A 19,618-nucleotide genomic window follows, 5' to 3' on the forward strand; every position below is an offset into this window, starting at 1 on the left:
TAAGGTCTTCTAGCTTCAGAAAGGCCACGAATTCACTTCCGCTGTAAATGAAAACAACCTCACATTCATCTTGTACAAAGGCAAGGCCAGGGGTACCCAAAATGGATCCCACACATCTCAGTTACTCCGGCTCAATCCCACACACCATGCATGTACCACGCAGGCTACATACCCAAGCAAGCACAGCATACACTTGGAATGTTAACAATCGGAGGTGGGTAAGTGCATAGAAGTGGAACTTCACAGGAATGGAGCAGAAAATGATCTAATCACATTATTGATTTACAAAACATGATACACTGTAGCCACCGCAGTCTGTGCTAAACCCACCAAAGTGCAGTACAGCAGTTCTCTGTATCTCAATGAGTAAATGCTTGAAGTGCTCCTCTAGGCCACAGGGTAGCTCCAGAACCTTATTAAGGGAGAGGCCGAGGCCTCGGTGCACATGCTAGGACAGTGACAGATCAGGAACAAGATCAAAAGCAAGGATACTAGACACTGACAATCAGGCACTCAGGGCAGGGGAGCATGCCTGCAGAGTACACTCTTGTTCCAACAACACTTTTCAAGCTAAGTGCTTGGAGTTGCCTTTACTTCAGCCCTGAGATGAAACACCTATAACTTAATTGAATAGTTAATAGTCTGATTGGAGCATTTTCTTTATCGTGTTGTCGCCCTGTCCTTCCTCTGACGCAATCCTCTGCTTTCAGCTAATGGCTGGCAACCAGTTCACGAACAATTCGTCCGCGAAATATAAACACTTAATTTCTTACTACATAATGCTTGTGTTCTTCTTTCATGCCTTCGCTAAATTAGCTTCTACTTCAAATCCATTCGAATGGAAGGATTGAGGCCTAGAGTCTCCATAAATAAATGTTAATCATAAATTCAGATTACTGAGCATGGGTGAATTAATCATAATAACAGAAATTAATGTATTCAGTATCAATAGAGGAATCAAAAATATATATCTTAGATTGCTTCGAAAATATCATGTCAAATTAAGTTTCAAAATATCAGCAAATCAAAAAATTCTGAGGTATAGAGTGGAAGATCAGTTTGCGATATAGTTAGAGAGGTAGTTTACAGGTGCTACATGTAGAACTGCTGAGTAATGCGTACTCCTTACGATGTCTTTACTAACACAGTAGGTACCTGTTATTCTGGGAGAAGTCGTCATACTCAGTGACTGGATTAATGATCTGAATTGCGTGAGCAAGATCCTTTTGCACTGTTAAAACTTCATCCTGTACCAAGCTGGTGATGCTGTGATACTCCTGCAAGATGTTCTTCCTGCAGAGGGAAGAAACAGAAGAAGTTCTAGAGATGACAAAAGCTCTCAAGCAGCCGTTCTCAAAACGTACAAATTTGAATGACATACTTTCTTTTTCCCTGCTGTATTGCCTTTACTTTAATTCCTTCCAAAGGTCTCTCTGTTTTGGGTATTGTTTATGTGCAATGATGAGGAAGACAATGTGTTTTCAACATTGAATTCCATTCAGCAAGACTGTTTAAAGATGTAGACAAAAGCCATTTAGATGAGGTTGAAGACAACCGCACAGTTAAGGATATTCAACAGTATGAATGAAGGGGGAAAAGGAGGAAAGGCAAACCCAAGTGGAATCCTAGATGTTTTCATTTATATTAAAACCTCTCTCCAGTTCTGCACCTCAACCCGTCTCATCGCATAAGGGGAACTTGGACCCACCTTACCATCAGGATTATTGAAATGCAGTGCATACTGTCCTCCCTCTCCAACATTCTCACAACCTTCAGCTTGTGCATGATACGGCACTCACCCAGAGCATCCCCGACACCCACCGACCATGCACGCAACCTGGGAGTCATCCTCGACTCAACACTCTCCATGACCAAGCAAGTTAACGCAGTCTCCTCCTCCTGCTTCAATACCCTCCGCATGCTCCGCAAGATCTACAGGTGGATCCTGACAGATACAAGAAGAACAGTCACCCAGGCCCTCGTCAGTAGCAGACTCGACTATGGAAACGCCCTCTACGCGGGAACCCCGGCTAAGCTCATCAAACAACTGCAACGCATTCAAAACGCCTCTGCACGCCTGATCCTCTACGTGCCACACCACATCAACCCCCACCTGAGATACCTGCCCTGGCTCCCCCTCAACAAGAGGATTTCCTTCAAGCTCCGATTCCACGCACACAAGGCACTCCACAAGACCGGCCCAGCCTACCTCAACAGACGACTCTTCTTCTACATCCCCAACCGCCAGCTCTGTTCCGCCGACCTCGCCCTCGCCACCGTCCCTCGCATCCGAAGAACAACCACCGGCGGCAGATCCTTCTCCCACCTCGTGGCCAAGACCTGGAACACCCTCCCACTGAGCCTACGACAGACCCAAGACCTGCTGAACTTCAGGAGGGTATTCAAGACTTGGCTGTTTGACCAATAGCGCCCCCCCTCTTTTATCCCCCAGCGCCTTGAGACCCTCACGGGTAAGTAGTGTGCTCTACAAATTCTTGATTGATTGATTGATGATGAGTTTTAAATAACAGACCTATATCACGCAAGCTGTTATAGTCACCTTACTTCACACCTTGAGATCAGAATCTTCATTATGGGTAATCACTGCTAACTTGTAATGCTCTGGGCTATGGGATGAGGTGCGCGGGAGGGGCAGAACCCTAAAAAACTGGGGCCCAACTCCAATTAAATGATATTTCTGTTTACTTCATTTTACTTGGGAGCACAGTCCCTGATCCTACCTAAGGCACATAGACACAAGGAAGACATGGTGCTTTGACACTGGGACACACACAATGAAACAGACATCAGGGCAGTAGGACAAGAACAGCAAAACACTGAAAGACAGGTAAACAGCCCCTGGAAAATAGATAGAGACACATATAAAAACAGGGTCACTGACAACGGGCATGAACGAGAGGACATTAACTTTAGTATGCGTGCATGGGCAAGGGCAACCTCAGCTGTAATAGGCCATAAAATGTGAGCCTTGCACTTTATGAGCCGTACCTCATCATCTAAGTGGACCTAGATGTCTAGCATAGTATAGCACATGATGAGAAAGAACTGCAGGTTAAAGGTCAATAAACACTTCGGTATTACAGAAGGGGAAGCAGACACTTGCACTTTCCCTTCTATAAAGTAGATCGCGTTGGTGCACATATACCATGAACGCAATTTCAAGGAGGCATTCTATCATTAGCGTGGGTGCAGGACTCCATGCACATGAGGACATTTTTTGCCTTTGCATCCATGCTGTATCATTGATGCAGGCACAGGCACACATGAGCTGTCAGGGGCACATGGACAATGCACACAGTTTGTGTGCCCATATGGGTGGCCCTTAAAAGTGGGTATAGTGGGTTTCTTGGGTGTCAAAAACACGCCCCACCAGCATGAACATCTTTGCCCTTCTTTAAATCGCAGGCTGGGTTGCTTGCTCCACAGTGAAAGGAGGACCGGTAGCTTCAACCAGCTGGACTTCCTTTCACTAATGCACTGCCAACAAGGCTGGGGACAGCACATTCATTGTGAATGGGAGCTATGACCCTGTCTGTACTCAGCACACCCAGTTAAACGTGCACTGGGCACAGACTAGGACAGTAAGCCCTGTCTATGAGCTCTGGGAGTTAAAAGACAATAAATACTCCCAGGAAGCTTAGCTCTGGCATACAGGGCAGTATATATTCCTTAGCTACACAGCATTATGACTAGACTTTAGTAATGAGTGATGACACAAAGGGCAAATAATCTTCAATTATCTATTTACCATTCTATGGCAATTTTACACTTGGTCCTCGTTTTCTGGAGGAACTCGCCTCCCATCATTCTGATCTGGTCTTCCCTGTCTAGCTCCTCCAACAGAAAGTAAGGTTCTGGATCCCGTGCTCCGACCCTTTTTCAGGGTCCTGGGTCCAAAGCATGGCACAAATTAACAGCTAGAAACATAGTAAAGAAGATGAAGATAGGAAATCAAATGCTAAATAAACTAGGTTAGAGGGTACAACACATGGATGATGAGAAGTGAGCTACATGGTTGAAGAGAGGGAAGAATATGAGTAAGGATAAAAGTGAGCTGCAAAATGCACATTCAAGACACAGAGACCGATACCGGGAGAGTGGCAGACAGGGCAGTACACAGAGATAGAAGTAAGAAGGCATTCAAATGTAGTCAGACACAGGTAGAACAGAGGGACAGATACTTGGGCATCTGTCTTGCAACTAACACAAAGCGATGCATGCAACAGTCAACATTTACAAGTATACTACAAAGAAGGTACCATGCAATGGGAAATCGAAAATGCAGATGATTCTGTAGGCAGCAGGAACTAGAAGCTGTGTCAATAGAAGTCATGGTGGGGGACAAAAAAGCAGAATCTTTTATTGACAGGTTCATGCCGGTAAGATGGCACTGAGGGACAAAATGAGATGTAGTGCCTCGAAAAGGGTCTCGAGATCATTGCCCCAAGAAGAAACCTCAGAAGAAGCTGAAATAGATGCCGCCCGAGAGAAAAGGTAAACTGTGTTATGTGCAAAGTTTATTTAACGGTGAAACAGCCAGAGAAAGGGGGTATACAGAATTAACTTGATTAAACAAATAAAGCGAAAAGTAAGAAGTCTACCTGAAACACAAGTACTGTGCAGGACGACCTCACGGGGCCAAAGAAGGATGCACAAATACAATGCAGAATGGTGAGATCTTTAAATAGCCGTGACCGCGCTTTAGGAGGATCCATAATGTGTACAGTTCAATGATTAGTTGAGCTGGCAAGGCAAGGTGATGAGGACATTGGCAGTGTCAAAGAGAGAGGTAGAAATGGCACAATATTTGCAAGGATAAATCGAGGGAATGATCAAAAAGTGCTTAAAAAGAGAACAATGAAGGACCTTTGGTAGAGAAATCAAGAGCATGCAAAGCATAGAAGGATGATAAAGAGGGACTGCAGAGAAAAGCTAAGGAGGCAGAAATGTCCTTGAGTCCTTACAGGATCAGCACCATCTCCTCGTGGATGTTCTGCAGCGACTCCAGCAGGGACGGCAGGCTCTGGCGATAGTGGTGGGCATGGTGCAGTTCCGCCGCTTTGACTGCCAGCACATACTGGTTGTGCAGGGAGTGCAGCTTCCACGTGGTTCTCACATACTTCTCCTTTGCTTTGTCACGATCCTTGTCTGTTTAAAATAAACAAATGTAAACTTAACTGAGCACGGGCACGTTCCTGCAGCAGAGGCCTCTCTGCTCTTCAGGTATTCCATCTCATCCGTAAACGTAAGACCTTCTGCAAGGAATTATGAGGCCCTGCAGCAAGTGACATTCTGCACCTTTTACCTGGCAATGAGCTCACTGATGCACCTGTAAGTAATATTGTGCTCCCTTCATCTCTCTCCTGTACCACCTCAGCCAGGTTGTGCCTTATGTTATCCTAGCCTTGCTGTAGAACTGGTCCTACTTGAGAATAGGGGACAACGAATATTACAACTGTGTGTAGCGAGCATGCTGGTGGAGATTCATGCCACACAGAGTACTTACTATACTGGATCTTTCTGCTGCTTCTGATGTGGTAGACTACTTTCTCTCCTCTGCACTCTTAACTTTGTTGTTTTATTCAGCTATGCCATTTCTTGGCTTTTATCCCATTTATCTAATCATTTGACTCTGTAACCTGGGGTAGCCTTTTGCCCCCTCCCCCCTTTCCACTTAGGCACAGAGTCCCTTAGGACTCTCTCTTCAGTCCCTACTATTGTCCATGTACATCTCTCTGCTATCTTGGATCATTTGATCCTTCAGTATGCCGCTCCCCTTCTACACTGAAGAATCACAAACTTATATCTCCCTCCTCCTTTTATTTTGATCCTCTTAACATTCAAGCTATCCTCAGCTCTAACCAAGATATCATTAGATTTCTCCCTTACTCAATTCTTCTCTCTATTCCACACCTATCCCCATCTCACTTTGTCATCTTCTGTACACAATCAGAATACAAATTCCAGTATTTTAATATTGTTTTCTCTAGTCAATATTTTCGAAGTCTCCCACTCTTGAAGATTGCAACTATGTAACATTAAGAACATCTAACCATTTATTACACTTGATGCTGTTACCAGCGTCGGCTGTTCCGCTATGGTGGAGGAGAATCACCCCAGCAGCATAAAACGAGAAAAAAAACTGATAATAAAACATGTTTATTATTGGGTTTTATCTTTCCCGGGCCAAGTCTTTGGGTGCAGGGCCATAAGAGTAGCAGTGACGGAGGGGGAGAGGTGGGCACCGTTGCGCATGGGACATGCAACAGCGTGCATGTCGGTTTGTCCGGCTATCTTAGGACAGCCAAACCGACATGCGCACTGAGCAGTCTCCAACCCGAGCTGCGTTGCTAGGTTAGAGACAGCAGCACAGGCTCCCAGTCTCCCTGCACGTGCAAATCGAGGGCACTCAGGACAATCCTGATGCATCTCTCATACTGCCAGCAGCATGAGAGCAGCATCTGGATTGGCCGCAGAGGAGGAGAAGAACATGCGGTGGTCAGCAGGATTTTTAAAAAAATGTTTTATTTGTATTTTCGTCCATATACGTCCCCGTCCCTCGACCTTACCCCGCCGTCCTGCCCTGCCACTCTTCCTTGACACCAGCCGCTCCTGGATGTTACAGCTTGATGTTTCCAAGAATGGACTATTGCCTCCCGGTATTTTAGCCTGCTCGTTTACTCACTTACTTGCAATTCTTTTTTAAATCCTTCACCTGCTGATGCTTCAAGCTGCCTTTGTCCTGCGGTAGCTGGAATTCTCTGCCAATCGATCAGCAGGGCGAAGCCAATCTACTGTATTTGAGAAATGTTCTGAAGTCTCATTTGTTTAACAAATAAGATCAAAAGTCTCACTCTGCTCATGTAATACTGCTAGCACCAGAAGTGTTTGCAAACACTGCTCTTAATAAGTAATATATAGCATAACATAACATAACATGAACATAGGCTGGTGCCAATGCTCTTCTTTGTCTCAAAGATTGGGATTTGAGATGTACTATGATACACTTCCCAGTTCTCCTGATCCATTGACAGAAGGTTGACTCTCACTGCTGTTTGACACCAAAGAGAGGTCTCAAGCCTCCTTGTTTATTCAAAAATGAGTCAGAGGTGGACAGTCGCTCACAGGCCATAAAGTGTTGCACTAGAGATGCTAGAGCTTACATTAATATTTTTACAAGTCCTGGGCTCTGTCCTCACTGAAGATGGCTCAAGAAGAGCCACACCTGCTACGCGTTCTCTAGGGAACTTCCATGGAGCTCCTGAATTTACAGGACTATTGATAATTGCCCAGAGAGGCACTTCATGTCGCAGTTGACCAACCTTTCCCAGCCTCTTGGTACTTCCGCTTTGCCTGCAGCATCTCCTTCACTTGGCTGCGATACTGCGCTTTCAGCTTCTCAATATCTTGCTGACTTGTCTAAGAAAAAAGATACAAGACCACACGCATACAAACTGGTGAATCTAAAGGTATATCCTTTGTATATTGTAACATGATGACCGCCAATCTTTCTTTACGCATCATAGTATCATAGTAGAAAAGAATAAAGAGATCTTGACCGGCACCAAGATGGCATTTCATGCACCCCTAGGACCTCCTACCCATATGCCTCCGTTGATTCACATTACCACGCTACCATATGGGCACTTATTACCTTCAGTTTTCCATTAGTCTAATGTACACCTATTAGCACAGAGTCCATTTAATCAAACAGCAATGTGACATTTCTACAAAATCTCATAATTGTCATTTGCAGCAAAAAAATAGTTGGTAACATTTTTGTAAAAGAATGGGACAAGTGAACTGCAAGCATAAAGCGAAGCCAAAAATCTAGAGAGCGGCCATCAGTCTGGTTTCGCCAAATACATAGTACAGGCATATCATGGTTAGCCTAATTAGTCTATTGTCATTAGTAGGTAATTCTACTATTTCCCTGTTACAAAACTTAATGGTACACAATTTACCGACCTTTGAAAGATAGCAGGTTGGGTTACCCATGCCTCCCCTTTGATTGTGACACACCGTTTGATGATTTAGAGATATATCTGGGCGCACTCAGCCCTCCTTTTTCTGTTCCACCCCCCACTAGAGACACCAGCACTTTGAAACATAAGTTAGGGCACTTCATGTTAGTGATTTGAGGCCACATGTACAAACCTTTTTGATGATTTGCAAAATCTATCCGTGTGCCAACTCAAAAAGACTTTTTGGCAGGCAGAAAGCCCAAATAGCGATTCGGTGAACTTGTTACAGAATCACAATTTGAGTTTTGTGATTCGGTATTAGGCAGGGACGTATTGAGTGAGTCCCTTCCTAATAGCGACTCTCAGTGCCATGTACGAATATTTTACAACTGAAATGAGGTCACAGAACATTCACATTTTATCACGCACTTCAAGTAGGTGGTAATCCGGTTTCAAATGAGACGGGGTCCCCCATGGACCTCTTCCCCGCTGTTAATGGTTATGGTCCCAGGGACTCCTACCTACTCTTAAAAATGAAACTGAATTGTTTCCGTTTGTTTTTGAAACGCATTCCTGTATTTAGAAAATACATTTTGCTTTATTTAAAAGCAAACACATACGTGGTGGTCTTCTGTCACCAGCAGGTCACCATCCCTGTGTTCTTAGTGATTCCCAGTGGGCAGTGGCGGCTACCAATACAAAAATGTGGAGGGGAGCTATGGGTCCCAACTCAGCAGTACTGCTCCCACCGGAACAGCACTTTCATCCCCGATCGTGTCCATGGGCAGGAAAGGGCTTCCTTCCTGCTCATGGGGCAGCTGTATTCCTACAATGCAGGATTCAGCCCGCCCCCCTGCACTCACATATGCGCGAGCAGATAGATAATAAAATGGCATGGCAATAAAAGGCATTGCCATGCTATTTTATTTATTTGTTTGTGCCTACAGCGCTGCAGAATGCGGGCGGCGCTCCACTGCTCAGGAGGAGGATCTGTGCAATTTGAGACCTTCCTCATGAATATTAATGAGGTAGGCCAATTGCGACCCCCCATTAGAAATCACTAAATTTGTCTAGCACACATTTGTACATAGATGTTTGCGATTTCCTAATAGTGAATCACAAACAAAACTGAACTCGCAAAATAAAACCTAAGTACATTGGTTCTTAGTCCAAAAACAAAGAATGTTGAGGAGATTATGTGATATGATGAGTGGAGGTGAAAGCAGTGACGTGATTGAAGGGTAGGCCTTTAAGCGTTTAGAAATTAAAGGAATTACGAGGCAGCAGTAAAAATAGGAAGAGGAGGGGTCAGCAATATGCCACCCTGTTAACAATTTCGAGGCTCTTTAGATGTGCATACTATGTTATTTGGAGGCTGGCTAGGATTATGTATGCTCACTGTTTAAATCATTTTTGTAACACGCTGGAACAATTTAAAACTGCTATATACTGCTTATTGTGGATGTCGAGATTTAGCAGGTACCTATACCAAGATTAGTTTAAAGATTATTGTTGCAGGAGGTAACATTCATACTTCATATCCTGCCAACCCCTACATGATCTGCCACTGTCACATGACCGACCCTCCTTGTGGTAAAATTCAATTGCAAACTTTACTGTATATTTTTACCTTGATTTGACATTCAACATTAGCATATTGCCCCAGATGTCTTTTTATATTAGGTATTTGCTATAGCATGAACTTTTCTAAAAGGAACACTTATACCCAGAATATCTTTTTTGCAGGACAAACATCTCAAATAACAGATGGTGCAAATAGAGACATATTTGACAGAATCCACAATGTGATATGGAGAGTTGTGGACAAAACAGTTGTTTTTGTTACTCTTTGAGGATAAGGGGGATAAACTGATTTGCCCAGAATCACATGCCTCTTGTCAGAGTGGGAACGCTGAGATTAGAACCCAAGCATCAAGGCTTAAATCAGTCAAACTGTATCATAGTAGATTAGACCGAATTGGCTAAAATGCCCAGAAATAATAATGAAGAAGGTATGATTAAGAGGAGGATGCGCAGCAGCACCCTCTCTTGTTTTACCTTGATGAAGTCCTGGTTGAGCTGCTGCCATTGGTCATTGTAGGCTTTCTTCAGTTGCTGTTTGTCTCGGATGAGGATTGCCAGCTTGCTCAGGGGGCCAGCAGTGAGATCCTCTGAATGCTTCCGCAGGATCTGACTCAGGCTCTCGGTTTGTTGTACAAGGGTGGTCCAGGACTAAAATTCAAGCACAAAGAAGCAATTGGAAGCTTGAAAACTAGATTAGAGGATGAGTAGAGAGAGTTCAAAGCGTTGAATAATGGGCATAGCACCGAGAAAGGCAGTGGTAACAATAAGTACTGGAGTGGAGGGATGACCAATGATACAATGCACAATGGCTTTATCATTATAATATCTGTGACTCATTTTGACACATGGAAGTCGTTTATTTACAATAAATTAATGTCAAGTCTATTATTTATCAACTTTCACTATTTTCCGAAAATACAATATCCAACATATTGGAGTATTTTCTCCAATAAAAGACTAATGGAACAAATTCATCTTAATGCACTGCATTCCACGTTTGCCTTTGAGGCTTCCATGTTTCTCAACATTGATTAAAAGGACCACATTCAATTCCCTTACATTCACTCACCTCAAAAGTTGAGCCCCTCATAATTGTAACTTTGTTAATTAAACCAACAAAGCAAACCTCAAGGTTTGAATACTTGGGCATTTGTTGCTCTGAGAATAGAACATGGCTTGAACAGGTCTGAGCACTTTGTTTCATATTAATCTGTTCCTCTATTTCAATAATCCGATTTCAGTATTAGGGAAAATAATTCTTTAAGGGTATCAGAATTTCTTTCCGTTCGAGACTGATGGACCTGAAATGAAGAGCATAGCCGCTGCTTGTGGACTAGCAGTCGCAGAGAACGTATTTCTCCAGAGAGTGATCCAATATTACAGTTACATATGGAATTGGGGATCATTTGTATAAGCAGATATCAAGAGTGACTTTACTAAACTACATTTCTGCTTTGCACTCTGTGCCTACAGTTCATCAGCCCTGGTTGCTCCACATTACATTTTATTCCTGTGCAATTGATCTGGTAGTCCACTGGAGTAATGAGTATATGACCATCAGATAAATTCAGCCTATTGATAAAATTAAATATTGGAGTTTTGTGAAAAGCGTAGTGTTGAGAAGGCTGCATGAAGGTATTTAGAGGTTGAATCATCTTGGAGAGATTTTTGAGCCCAGGGGAAATTTCAAAAAGTTAGCTAGTTAAATCACTTTATTTTTAGGTCGAGGACTCGTCGCACTGCTGTAAGCAGTGGGCGGAGCTCCCAAGATTTTACGTTTCTTGGTGTAGGGGGCTTGAACCCGCCCCTCTTCTCCATTGGCTGTCCTCGTAAATGCTGGCCAGCCATTGGAGGAGAGGGGCGTCACTCGGTTCAAGCCCCGTCTTTTTCGGATTCGGGGGCGTTTTTGTAAGCTTCTTTCTATTTACTTTCTCTCCTCTTCCCATTGGCTGGAATTTTACCTTCCAGCCAATGGTAAGAGGAGAGAAAGAAAACCACGCCCCCGAATCTGAAAAATACACTGGTTTCTCCGAGGCATTTCTGCCTCGCCTCGGAGAAACATGGTGGTGTTCAGGGACACCCTCCTTCTCGCCAAGGTCCCAGTCTATTCCACATGTAATGTACCTTTTGCTACCTCCTGTTTTTGTTAGGCACAGGGAGATTAATTGACTTGCCCAGAATCACCGGATGTTCAGCGTTATTACCGTGACTCAAACCCAGTTCTTCCAGGTCCGAGGTCAAGCCCCCAAGCCGTTAGGCCAACTCCGCTCTGTACTCCTGTTTTCCACAAGTCCCTACGGCATGCATTTATTTAGTGGCCCCGGTGAATTACGCTGCCTCCCGGTGACGGGGCTGGGGGCATGATGTTTTTCACCAAGAATCGCGTTGTCGGCTGCTGCTTACGACAGATTGGGTTCCCTTTGCTTGTACCTCAAGTTCAAAAAAGTGTTTGCTCTATTTGTTTGTTTACAGTAGTCATTAAAGGCCCGCTTACAATCGCAGCTCATAGGATGTCGGCAGTCTGCAGATGTTCACGTAGATTGCCTGCATGGAGGGCGCAGTGCCCGCCCGTGCGAGCGTAGCCTTGGATGGGAGGAGAAAGCACTGTCCGTGTCGGTGGGTTCACTCGGTGTACACCGGCACTCAGGGGTAGATGCGGGGCAGAGTCAGAGAAGGTGGAAAACCCAGTGCTTGCTACTCTGTGTGTATTTACAAAGTAGGAAATATATTTACGGAATTGGCTCATTTAAATCAATTGACTGAAAGTTCCCTCGTTGTAGCAGTTGGAGGCCGGAGGGCATTGAGCTGTGTGTTTCTCAGACGGAGCTGCATGCATCTGAATCCAGCTCTTTCACAACAAATGGAGGAGTCGGTTGTTTTGTTCGCCCTTCTCTGTCGTGCTTTTATTTGAGGTGGTTCCCATGCCTTTATTCTCGTGTTCTCTTCTTACCCCATGGACAGTTTGCGGGGCACACGCATATCAGTAATGCTGTTTGTTGTCTTATGTTAATTATTCTGTTTCTCTTAGCTGTGGTGAGCGCAATTTTTATCATGCCCTGTCTTTACAACCATCACCACCTACTATAAGAGAAATTGTATTTTTTTTTTTTTACATGACAGGCTCGGGCATACAAGTCCCAGACATGCTTCTTGTTGGCTGAATGACCAGGCGGTGGCTACGACTGGTAGTCATGGTACAGGTTCCTTGCACTACCTTCCTTAAAAGACTGCCCAATCTTCATCCACATTGTACCTGGGAGCTCTTAGCAAAGTGTAACAGCAAATTGTAATGCCGCTTTTCGCCTTTGCTTAGTGCATTTAGACACAATGCGTCCTTTCTGCCGGACCAGACATGACCCTCAAGTTTTCCAAGTCCACGTTTACGCCCCTCCATCAGTACCTTTTTATTTATTAGTTTGAATTATGATGTGCACCTGTTTTTTTAACAGGACTACAAATACCACAATGCCTATAAAAACCGTCCTTGGACCACATTCAATACCCAAGCACTGACCCGGCAAACCTGGGAGTGTTTGAGACGCAGTGATCAGGAGGGGGGAGAGAGGCTGGGCTGCCAGACACTTGTATCCCCCTCATATGATAAGCGTCTCGTTTGACAGCAGTCAGAACAAAGCCCCAGAAGAACTTTAGAGGCGCTGCTAGCAGCGCAAATTACCCAATCGGTATAAACAGTGCTATCTGAGGGTAGATGCGCAATCGGACCCATAGCCTTGATGTGTGAAGGTTAAAAAGAAAGGGAGATAATAAATGTGAAATGTATTGGAAAGCTAGGAGGGAAGGGTGCAGTGTTTCTTGCAGTCTACAGAGGAGCGAGGGGGTGTGGGGGGAGGAAATGTTGGCAGTGTGACCATTTTAACGAGCTGAGAGGTGCGCGAGACATGCAGTGTAGTCTGCAACAGCTTAAGAGGCTGGTTCACAAACAAAAAGACGGACCCGTGAGAGGGCTGGACTGTTCCCATGAGGCACAGGGTCAGACTGATTTGCATATGGCCATGTCTGAACTGGGGTGGCAGAGTGGGCTAAAGAACGGTGATGGATTAAACCCAGATCTTTTGACTGGGCGTGAGTGTTTGATTGATTCAGATGCTCTGTCCATCACCACCCCCTTTTGTACCGCTTTTGGCCGCCATACGTGTGGTATGCTCAGACGTGAGTCCCTTGCTCACTTTGCCACTGGATTCAAGCAAGCCGGGCTGAAGACGGCTGGAATGCCAGAAACCGGTCCTCGGAAGCTTGTTTCCAGTCCAGGGAAGACATGGCTTGGCAGTTCGGGCTGGACTGTTCCCAGGAGGCACAGGGTCAGACTGATTTGCATATGGCCATGTCTGAACTGGGGTGGCAGAGTGGGCTAAAGAACGGTGATGGATTAAACCCAGATCTTTTGACTGGGAGTGAGTGTTTGATTGATTCAGATGCTCCGTCCATCACCACCCCCTTTTGTACCGCTTTTGGCCGCCATACGTGTGGCAGGGTATGCTCAGACGTGAGTCCCTTGCTCACTTTGCCACTGGATTCAAGCAAGCCGGGCTGAAGACGGCTGGAATGCCAGAAACCGGTCCTCGGAAGCTTGTTTCCAGTCCAGGGAAGACATGGCTTGGCAGTTCGGGCTGGACTGTTCCCATGAGGCACAGGGTCAGACTGATTTGCATATGGCCATGTCTGAACTGGGGTGGCAGAGTGGGCTAAAGAACGGTGATGGATTCATCCCAGATCTTTTGACTGGGCGTGAGTGTTTGATTGATTCAGATGCTCCGTCCATCACCACCCCCTTTTGTACCGCTTTTGGCCGCCATACGTGTGGCAGGGTATGCTCAGACGTGAGTCCCTTGCTCACTTTGCCACTGGATTCAAGCAAGCCGGGCTGAAGACGGCTGGAATGCCAGAAACCGGTCCTCGGAAGCTTGTTTCCAGTCCAGGGAAGACATGGCTTGGCAGTTCGGGCTGGACTGTTCCCATGAGGCACAGGGTCAGACTGATTTGCATATGGCCATGTCTGAACTGGGGTGGCAGAGTGGGCTAAAGAACGGTGATGGATTCATCCCAGATCTTTTGACTGGGCGTGAGTGTTTGATTGATTCAGATGCTCCGTCCATCACCACCCCCTTTTGTACCGCTTTTGGCCGCCATACGTGTGGCAGGGTATGCTCAGACGTGAGTCCCTTGCTCACTTTGCCACTGGATTCAAGCAAGCCGGGCTGAGATGGCTGGAATGCCAGAAACCGGTCCTCGGAAGCTTGTTTCCAGTCCAGGGAAGACATGGCTTGGAAGTTCGGGCTGGACTGTTCCCATGAGGCACAGGGTCAGACTGATTTGCATATGGCCATGTCTGAACTGGGGTGGCAGAGTGGGCTAAAGAACGGTGATGGATTAAACCCAGATCTTTTGACTGGGCGTGAGTGTTTGATTGATTCAGATGCTCCGTCCATCACCACCACCACCACCCCCTTTTGTACCGAAAATAGGAAGACAGCACCACCATGTAGTGGTTTGTCATAAGAAAGGTTCAGGTGTTCGGCACGGACGCTAGATGGCCCTGGGGTTTTATGTGCCAGTTTATATTCTCCTTGCTATAGACCCTGCCTTAAGATGAAGAACACTCTTTTATGACATGCTGTTATGTTTAGAGATTTTCTTTGTGTGCAATGTGATAAAAGCTGTGTTTTCCAGTATGATTGTCACTATGTAGAAAAGTCAGCCCAGATCGCACCCGATGCCCAGGCTGCTGGTGCAGGGCGACTCTTCGTTTTCTTCTTGAGAAGTTTACCAAATAAAGAGACGGGCACTGGAAGTAGGAAGACAAGGAAAAAGGTTTATTACTCATGAGGAGAGCCTGTCCTTTGGGACACTCGCATAGTGTCTTCGGGAGGTGCTCTAACAAGTTTCTCTGAGGCTTCGTCTTTTATACACAGGTTTGTGGCACACAGGCATCCTTTATTACAATCAACACTTTGTATAGTATGAAGGTATTTCACCACGTGGCTACAGTAGGGCCCTTATCCTCCATGCAATAGGAGGGGCTGTCACGCAGCTGAGTGTTCTGCTGATTCCATTGGAATGTGTGTGCCTGATCGAGTCTCAGGGGGTGGGGTGGCCATGATCAATAGTAGCTTCTTCCAAGAGAGACGAGTGCATAAAGTAGTGGGCAATAAACTGTATCCTCAGGCTAAGGGATGACCAGTGGTCAGGGCTGACGTTCAGGCTCAGAGGAAGAGGTCATCAAAGGAGGGGTATTCATGGAGGGACAGGAGGTGTTGGTCAGGCGCGGGGTGCGATTCTTAGGGACAGAGTCATGCGGGAGGGGTGGGCTCATGACTCGCGCATGTGGGAGAGGGGGCAGCCAGGGTGCATGGGGGAAGCTTGTAGGGTCAGGGAAGGGGCGCTGGCGATCGACCGCAAACTGAGAGACCATGGTGTCTAAAGTGGCTGTCGTGTACGTGTGTGCATGGGTCTATGCTAGTGGGACAACACAGTCAGAGTTTTAACGATATCCATTCTGTTTACACCAAGGGGTACTGTGAACATAAATGAACGCCGCTTATGTACATACACATTGCTATTTTTAACAGTCGCCGCTTTTTACATAAGCACGTTCAATTTCTACACAGTCGATGTGATAGGCAGAATACAACACATGTTAATTTACATCTGTTAGGCTCGTTATACAAGCCTAGAAATCGGCATAATATTTAGTAGGTGTAGAATCAAGAAAAATGTTCCGACACATAAAAATCAAGTTCACATTTTCTCTCTAGTGACATCATATACAGAAAGAACGCTCTGATACCTTCCGGCTTGTCAGTACTATAGGGGATTTTTGAAAGACTAACCACATGAGTGACCGATGAAACATTTCTTAAAAGGCAATACAAAATGGTTGAGGGAGGTATTCAATTCGATACAAGTAATTTAGTCAAGGGGCGAATAGAAAGTTCTGGAAAGGGGGAGGGTCTTTGTCGCAATGTCTTTTAACAGAGTCCGTCTTCTTTTGTTGGCGCTGCTGAGCACCGGCGGTGGAGCTATAGGTCCAGCTCGGATTCGTCCTTACACGTTGCAGGGTGCGATCAGTCCTCTGCTGTTAGATCACAATCCTGTTTCCTAACTCATTTTCTTAGGGGTGCCTTATGCTGGGCACCTGCGTGTCTTTCTTTTTCCGTGACAAAATCCCTGTTCATTGTCAAATTTTATATGAAAGAGTTTGTTGAATAATCGAGGGAGGAGAGGGCGGAGTGGGGCCAGATCTTCGAACACACCAAGGGACCAAGGGAGCAAAGGACAATGAGCAGGCAGGCCCATCAGTCGGACTCAAAAAGGGACGGGAACTTCAGGCACGAGTGGGTCAGCAAGTCGAGGGCTTCAAGGCAGCCCCTTATTTCTTCATCAGCTGAACTTGAAAGTTGTGCCTCGTCCCGCGTCTCGTTGTTCTGCGGCTCCACCTTTGATCGTCACACGTGCTCCATGATCTGTGGCCAGGCTGTGCGTCACATCCAGCTCCTCTCCTTTGGTGATTGTATCTTTGAATGGGTAGAAAACAAGTTTTAGAAAAACTGGCAGGAGAAGACATTTATACATCTCAATTCCGTCCCCAATCCTATGTAGGTGGGGAATAAGTTCATCGGTCACAGTCAGAAGTCGTCATTTATGGAGTCTGTAGGAGTGCATTGCTATGGAATTCATATACCTTGTTCGGCGCTCATTCGTGACATACGTGGAGAGAAATTGGACCTTTATACACAGTGTATCATATCAAACTCAAAGTCGAGTCCTTATGTAGAGACTCGCCCTTCTCTTTAGCCCAAGCATCGGCAATCTTACATCCCCCTTCGGGGTCGGCTAATTCTTGTAAGTGGGGCGTTATCGTCGTGAAGAAGGGGGTGGACGTAAAACATGGCTTTCCTGGGGAATGACCGTTAATCAAGGTCCTCAATTACGTTTCGTGGGTAGCTGACATGAGGCTGGGGTTAATCGGGAGGAAACGGGGGCGCTTTGGACAGGGAGCTGGGGTCGATCGGGAGAAGTGGGGTACTCTGGACATTCGTACTCAAGGGCAGAGGGGCGAAGTAATTTGTGCATTGGGAATTGCTTCTTTAGCGAACTGAGAAACAGAAGGCCAGTGACGTTATAGTCCCCCCATAGAAGGCCAGATTAGGGGACATCCGTCGTCTTACCTATCCTTTCCTTCATTACCAACTCGGGTTCTATCGTTTTGCAGAAAGGAGAGGTAGTAATATGGCAAGTCACAATCGTTTTGGTTTTGATCAATTTTGCTGAACACCTCTGTGTTCGAGGAGGCCCAATTAGGTGTTGTGCCGGAAGGGGCACAACGTTACCATAAGGGAGGATGGAACAGGAGGACCTTCAGAGAGAGAGAGAGAGAGAGAGAGAGAGAGTGAGAGAGAGAGAGAGCGGGAGTGAGAGAGTGAGAGAGTGAGAGAGCGAGAGAGAGAGAGAGAGAGAGAGAGTGAGAGAGGGAGAGGGAGAGAGAGAGGGAGAGGGAGAGAGAGAGAGAGAGAGAGAGTCGTACTCTAAACGAACCATTCGGTACACGTATGCCGTGGGGAGAGAGAGAGACGTGTACAATATTGGTCCATTCAGTGCGCACACAACCTAGAACGGCAGGGGTTAAGTAATGCGTAAACACAAGCGGAGGGACGACGTAGATCCATACATCACGTACACACAAACTCAGGAGGGGAAGACAGTACAGGTATTACATAAAAAGATCCAAGACAAAACATAAAACAGTTATTGGCCACAATTATCCTTTTCTGTATGCTGAGCATCTTTATCATCCTAAGCTCTTTTTACCTTTTTCTTATCTTTTATTCGTTGGCTGCCTCTTACTGGTGGCTTTGATTGTACACACTTACGCCTTTGGCAACTGGTCATGAACTAACCTGGTCGGGCTAATGCTCACGGAGGTTTATTCGAGTCATTTTTAGCAAGTGCGTTTCCAGGCTGAGACAACAGTTGGTGTCAATTGGAGAGCAATGGGGCAGCTTTTAGTTATATGCCTATGAGGATGCGGAAAAGTAGGTAGGAGGTTTTCAAATATTGGCAATATCCCTAGTCCTCTCGGCGGAGGATACTTGTGTAACCCCGCGGTTAGGTACTATAATCAGACCCCTTTTCCCGTCTCTTCGTCTGTTGGATCACCATTTTCGTCGGCATTCCGAGGTGACCTGCAGAGAGAGGGAAAAGGAGGGAAGGGAGAGCAGGCTACATTGATACGCACTCGCGCGCATAAACCCAGAAAGGTTTTTACTTACTGCGTACTCGGCCTATTTCCACAGGATGCAATCGCTGCCAACTGGGGCGTTTAAGCCCAGGTGGACCGTTAGTGTGATTTTTTCTTATACACGTAGCATATAAAATATGGGCTAAATACCTGGATCTTCAGCGGTTGCTTTTGGCTGTATAAAAAGGAAAAATACACAACTAAAATTCGACCCTTCATATTTGCAATATTTCTACGTGCTATACCTTTTCAACCCTTTATCTAATCGAGCTTAGTCATTCCACCTACATTTCAGTTATATCGAAAAATAGGGATTATTCATTCAAGACTTTATCAATTTACACGGACAATTATAGTTGCTTTCTCAAAAAATCTTTAATAAGAATGTCGGTGCATAAATACGGGCCTACAACCCCGTGGACCGGCCACGGAGCAGGCTGGAGCGGTAGATGTGGGGATACTTTATTAGTAAAAACTTTAGTGGAGTCAGTGGTCGTTTATTTCATAATAAAAGTGCGAAAAGCGCAATAAAATCATGTCGAGGCTTCAGTGTGAGCGAGTGTCATAAGTGTTGGGCTTCCAACTTTCAATAATCATGATGTGCAAAACTTTAAACAACAATTCATTGTCCGAATGTTCAATCGGTGCCCATCTTATGCCGATTCATTGTCCTTCATTGTCCGAACACCTAATCAGTACCCATCTCATATCAATTCATTGTTCGAGCTGACCGTATGCATCCTATATCAATCCATTGTTCGAACTCACAATCAGTACACATCCTATATCAATC

At 45.5% G+C, this 19,618-nt stretch overlaps 1 protein-coding gene across 4 annotated transcripts in view; it reads right to left on the bottom strand.

The window, feature by feature from the left end:
• FES (FES proto-oncogene, tyrosine kinase) overlaps nt 1-19,618 on the bottom strand; it is a 498,639-nt gene that overhangs the window by 288,075 nt on the left and 190,946 nt on the right. For all 4 annotated transcript variants that reach the window (XM_078683274.1, XM_078683270.1, XM_078683273.1 and 1 more), the window contains exons 4-7: nt 10,044-10,217; nt 7,344-7,440; nt 4,986-5,169; nt 1,156-1,293 (exon numbers count right to left, since the gene is read on the bottom strand). In XM_078683274.1, coding sequence (XP_078539400.1) covers nt 1,156-1,293; nt 4,986-5,169; nt 7,344-7,440; nt 10,044-10,217 — 593 coding nt within the window. The remainder of the gene's footprint in view (nt 1-1,155; nt 1,294-4,985; nt 5,170-7,343; nt 7,441-10,043; nt 10,218-19,618) is intronic.

This window comes from Lissotriton helveticus, chromosome 3_1 (assembly GCF_964261635.1).
Source record: "Lissotriton helveticus chromosome 3_1, aLisHel1.1, whole genome shotgun sequence".
In the NCBI taxonomy this organism is placed as follows: domain Eukaryota; kingdom Metazoa; phylum Chordata; class Amphibia; order Caudata; family Salamandridae; genus Lissotriton; species Lissotriton helveticus.